This window comes from Centruroides sculpturatus, unplaced genomic scaffold (genome assembly GCF_000671375.1).
Source record: "Centruroides sculpturatus isolate CEXI.00-Female unplaced genomic scaffold, Cexi_2.0 scaffold29, whole genome shotgun sequence".
In the NCBI taxonomy this organism is placed as follows: domain Eukaryota; kingdom Metazoa; phylum Arthropoda; class Arachnida; order Scorpiones; family Buthidae; genus Centruroides; species Centruroides sculpturatus.
Genome location: NW_019384296.1, coordinates 656,772 through 662,384, shown reverse-complemented (window position 1 = coordinate 662,384; position 5,613 = coordinate 656,772). Strand labels below are relative to the sequence as shown.

Below are 5,613 nucleotides of genomic sequence, written 5' to 3'. Positions count from 1 at the left end.
CCCCCTTCACTTCAAAATTCCGATGCCGAGGGCCAAGGCTAACGCCAAATTCGTACTGCATTGAATAGACTAGTGACTAGTATAATGTTATTTGTTTAATTATTGTACGATATAACGAATAAAATATCTAATTATTCTTAATATAATGTTTTACTATATCGCCCAGAAAATTGTTTTTCGCCCCCCAAAATATAAATTGTTACTAATCGCCCCCTCAACATGGAAAATTGCCCCTGTTGCGAAACACTGCTGTAGAGCATACTCGTATGAGCAAAAATGTCAAAGGAACCGTACCGCTAGGCCTACGTGTGATCTTTCACAACATGTAGCCTCCGAAATCGGTCTACTTTGTACTTCTGCAATTTTTAGTTTTTTATTGGCAACATATCTTATAAAGTCAGTTCAGGTAGATATTGTGCAGTGGTTGGTTGCCATAATAGCCAGGAAGGTCTTTATAGGTGGTTTGAAGCTATATGCGATACACATAAAGACATGATGCATCAGAATTGTTTGTGTATTCAACCATTTGTTACATTCATTTCCACATAGTGAAAATTTAAGAAGAGAATGGGTAACCAGCCATGCATGTACTGTACATCCAGCTACACATATAGCTTTGCTATCATTAGACACACAAGTCCATACAAAATTGCTGCATTCAGCAGGATCAACAGTTGTAACTGAGCAAATGTATTTCAATTGGTAGCTGTTATGTAGTTACATCTGCCGAATGATGAGTGATGTATGTGTTGGAACAGGAAGCAGCCATCGTTGATCAATTGCAGTTAACGATAGATAGCTTAAATGAAAGATGCTACTAAATGTGACGTGAAAATGCCAAACATGTTCTGAAACAGTGCTACTGTACAGGGCGTTCAGCAGAAAAATACCCAACAGATCTGAACTGTTGAGTCTGCTGAATGCAGTCAATGATTACTTGCAAATAAGATTTGTGATGGCTTTACCTTTGTCTTAAGGACACAAATGTTTTGTGACAATTTATAAATTAAAATTTCCCCTACTTTACCACTTGAAAAATAATTATAAGAGTCAAAACTCCTATAATTAATCATTTCTCGATAATCATAAGTTTTACTTTTAATAAGGTAAGCTATTCAAATGTAGCTGGATATTCTGAAGGTGGCCATTCTCTCATGTTATTATTCCATGATTTTATAGTACTAATTGATGAAAACAACTGTCCAGCTGAAAATAAATTAGAAAATACAAGTTTGAAGAGGAAACTATACAAAAATCCAAAAAACTTTGCATTGGTGTTAATCTATACTAATATTATAAAGAGGACCTCTTACCTTTACAAGAATTACTACATGTTTGCAAACATTATAAATATATTACAGAATGTTTTCTTTATTCTCATAGAAATATCACANTTCTTATGAAGTTATACTTCCAATGTTTAATTGCCTTATATGGGTGGCATAACGCATAGCTTAGGATGTATGTAGGAAAGCCGAAACCAAATAATACAGGGATCACATTGGCTGAGGCTTTTTTAAACAATCGAATAAAGTCTGAATGAATCATGACAAAATGTTTATGATGTTGGTCAATCGTACGATGATCAAAACCTGATTATAACTTACATCATCTTTATCTAATTGAAATATCTTCGTTTTGATTTGTCATAAGGAATCCGGATTGGAATGTTTCGAAACTTCGCGATTTTTCACGGTAGTCAAATAAGAATTTTATTTTCCATTTCTTATTAATTCTAGTTAATTCCTTATAAAGAACAAGCAGACTCATAATATCCATAGCGCATGTCGGCCGTATGGCAGCTTTACTCCTGCTTATCACACTAGGAAGCATGGAATCAAATCTAGCAGTTTCTATGAATTCTATGTGAATGAAGTAATTGTCCATATAGTATTCTACATTTTGTGATAATTACTGGACTCAGCAAAACTATTCCAGTACTGTATGAGTCTTTAGATGGGCGGAATGCCGCGCGTATGTTAATCTCTGCCTCTCAACTTGGATCGACTCTGGCACATCAATGGTTCTTTCAAGCCTCAGATGTATAAATACGATTAAATATTCATATAATTTGATTTTGTTCTCTATGGATAATTTATAACCAATTTAATTATTATCAATTCAGAGATAATAACATTATAACAGGAAGTATTTATATACTAAAATAGTAAAAAAAATTAATTCATGCAGGATCTTTTAATATGTAAATACTTCTAATTCATAGAAATTTTTAAATAAAAACTGTTTAACAACTTTTTTTTACTACTTTAGGATTAATTAAACAAATTCATATTGGATAAAAAATATATATATTAATTATTTTCGACTAAAATTTCTTATCTGAAGTCATTTTGACGTCCTAATATTTAATGGTTGTTAGGGGTTAGTCGATGTAATACCTGAAGGATTGATTGTATCAAAGAAAGCAATGTTATAGAAAGGCAATGGCCGAAATTTCCAATATTTTGTCAATTTAGAAATACACCAGGGTAATCTCAATTCGCTCGGAGACTTTTATAAAAATAGACTTTTGATAAATCCAATAGTACCTGTGAACGTAGTCATTGTTGGAGTTCTATCATCAATACCAACAAAAATAACTTGTAAGATATCAACAAAGAAGACTTTGCTATTTTTATTCTACTTATGAAAAACCTAGACAACTCTATTCTCATTCGATTCTATATTTTTCGCAAATATGACCGTATAGATTAGCCACACATCTGTAAACATTTATGTTATGAGTAGCTTCGTGTCATCATCGATTTCGACTTCTCTGCCTTCGTTTAAAGTTATGTGTATTGCCTTCCATTAGAGTAATTAGGTAATTCGGTTTGGATACGTTAATGTAATTTATCTTAAATTTAAAATCGATTTTTAAAGAATAAATCATTATACAGTATATCCGACAACAAATATATTTATTATACGGATTTATAATTATTTTAATGGTTTGAATGAATTATAAACTACTGTTTTGATAGCATATATTAAAAAATTTGATGAAGGTATTTTTAAATATATAAGAATTTATTAAATATAAATAAATTTAAAATATTTTTTCTGGAATTAATTTTACTGGCGTCTTATATCCTAGCAAACTAATAATATTACTTCTTTTATAGTTTTTATTGCTTATAAACACGTGCAGATACTAATAAATATTGCTTGTAAGTTATTTGGTATGTTTATAAAGCAATAAAAACATTAAAGAAATAAATACAGTTTTTATGTTTAGTTAAATATAAACCTTGTCAATATTTAAAATTAATCAAAATATTTATATATATAGTTTAAAAAACAAAATTTTAAATTTGAATTTTATTTTGGAAATTTTAATAAATACACACAATCAAACCTCTGAACAACTACCACTGAAGAAAGGTAAAAATGATCTTTTATAATGAAAAAAAAAGAATTTATCTATACGATATCATTATAAATGTCGGCATTAAAAAGGCAAAATATTTAAACATTTTATCAATTTTTTTTTATTTTCAACTGAAGATAGAACTACTCTTCAACTGATAAAATGTATTGATCCAGATCTGTGTTTACGTTTATCAAATTGAATTTATATGATTATTTATTTATTTTTTCATGCTTTTTTAAATTAAAGAAAGTCTATATAAATTCATATTTACTCAAGAATAAAATTTTCAACTTAATTATTCATTTATGCAAAAAAAAAAAGAAGAAAAACTTCTTTAAAAATCAAAATTAGTTAATAGATAAAAACGTATCCACTTGATATGAATGATTATTAATCTGTAGATAAATACAACCTTCAAACAAGGACACATAATCTTTTATTTACATAAAATCATTAAAAATGATCTAAAATTGGTAAGATGAATATAATATAAAAGTAAAATTTAATCATTTCCAGATTAAGATCAAATGTTTTTATATCAAACACATAATTTGCAAATTGTAGGAAGATGTAGATTCTATTCATAAATAAATCCAAGAATTTGAAATAAAATATGGTACGAGATTGATTCTAAAATGGATATCGAAGATATATGTCGTTGAAAACATGCAGGACATTGACATCAACGTTTGTCCGATGCAGACAGACAGTGATGAAAGAAGCTGCCTGTTAACACAGAGAAATAACCGATTAAAACTTCGTTAATAGACTAGACTCTATCTAAATGCAAATATGAAACCTTGTACAAATGTACATATTTATTAATGCAGCTTATTCAGTTTTTTTTTCTTTTTTTTAAGTTAAAAANGTTGTTTACGGATACTGCCACAATTTTTATAGGAATCATAACTATAGGAAACGGTTTTATAGGGGGATCTACTGTATTTAATAAGACAATATTTTAACAAAGTTTAAACAATATAATTAATATATAACTTACATTAATTTATTTCCTATAGTTGACTTAGAGATTCAGCATATGTTAAGTTAAATCTCTGCCTTCTATTTCCAGGTGGCATTGTTATGAATAAGAATAGGTTTACATTTAGTTACAAAATGTATTGAGTTAATTTTCCCATTTTATGATAATTTAAATTGTTTTATTAATATATTAATAATAATACTGATTGAAGTAAAATGTTAATTATACTATTGCTTTAATTGATTAAAATTATAAAAATTACAATCTAAAATAACAATATGTTTTTTTCAGGAAATTATTGAGTTTCCTGTTTTGAAAGTAGATGGAAAAAACTTTGAAATTCAGTCGGTATTCCATGAATATGTTCAGCCTGTTGTACATAAGGAATTGCATCCATTTTGCATTGAAGTAAGTAATAAAATAATAGAAAGATCTCTATTCTATTCTCCATTAATGTATTATTTTGTTTTTAGCATGGATGCATATACAGTAGAGCATCAATTATCTGAATATTGATCAACCAAAACGCCAATTAACCGAAAGCTTTCCAGTCAGCAAATTTAAATTTCCACTAGTGCTGTGACTCTGCAATCTTTGGCTATGTCTTGGACTACTCCAATATTATTTTTGTTGGTGTGCATGTTTTAGTTGGCAGCACTGGTACTTAAGGACATGCCAGGATTTGAACGAATTTCAACATGGGATAGGTTAATATAGTTTTTCATACATAATCGGTTATCCAAAAGATCGATTTTCCAAACAACCCCAGTCTCCAATTGATTCAGATAATTGATGCTCTACTGTATATATAAAATCCATCTATAAAATTAAATTTATTATATATCTCATAAATTGTAGTATTACAAACTCGTAATTATATAATAGAGAATAAGAATTTGCTAGAATTGTTTTATTTCATAAATTGTTTATATTGCATTCTGAAAGCTTGTAAATTATGATCTACATAGTTGAATTTTTTATTTAAAATAATTTTTAATTAAACATTCATATGTTTTAACAGAAATTGAAAAAACTATAAAAAATATTTATATATTTATGTGATATTTATATAATGTACTGTACTATACATAGTACAGTAGACCCCCCTATAACGCGGGTTCATATAATGCAGATTCGTATATCGCAGCGAAAAAATTGCAACCATATTTGTATAAAGACGCTAAAAGAGACTCGTAAAATGCGGTAAAATGTCATTGCCAACTTGTGTCACAACAGGATTGGTCAAATCTGGACCAAT

At 28.6% G+C, this 5,613-nt stretch overlaps 1 protein-coding gene across 1 annotated transcript in view; it reads left to right on the top strand.

The window, feature by feature from the left end:
* LOC111621690 (ERI1 exoribonuclease 3-like) overlaps positions 1–5,613 on the top strand; it is a 31,168-nt gene that overhangs the window by 969 nt on the left and 24,586 nt on the right. The window contains exon 3 of the mRNA XM_023363937.1: positions 4,647–4,763. Coding sequence (XP_023219705.1) covers positions 4,647–4,763 — 117 coding nt within the window. The remainder of the gene's footprint in view (positions 1–4,646; positions 4,764–5,613) is intronic.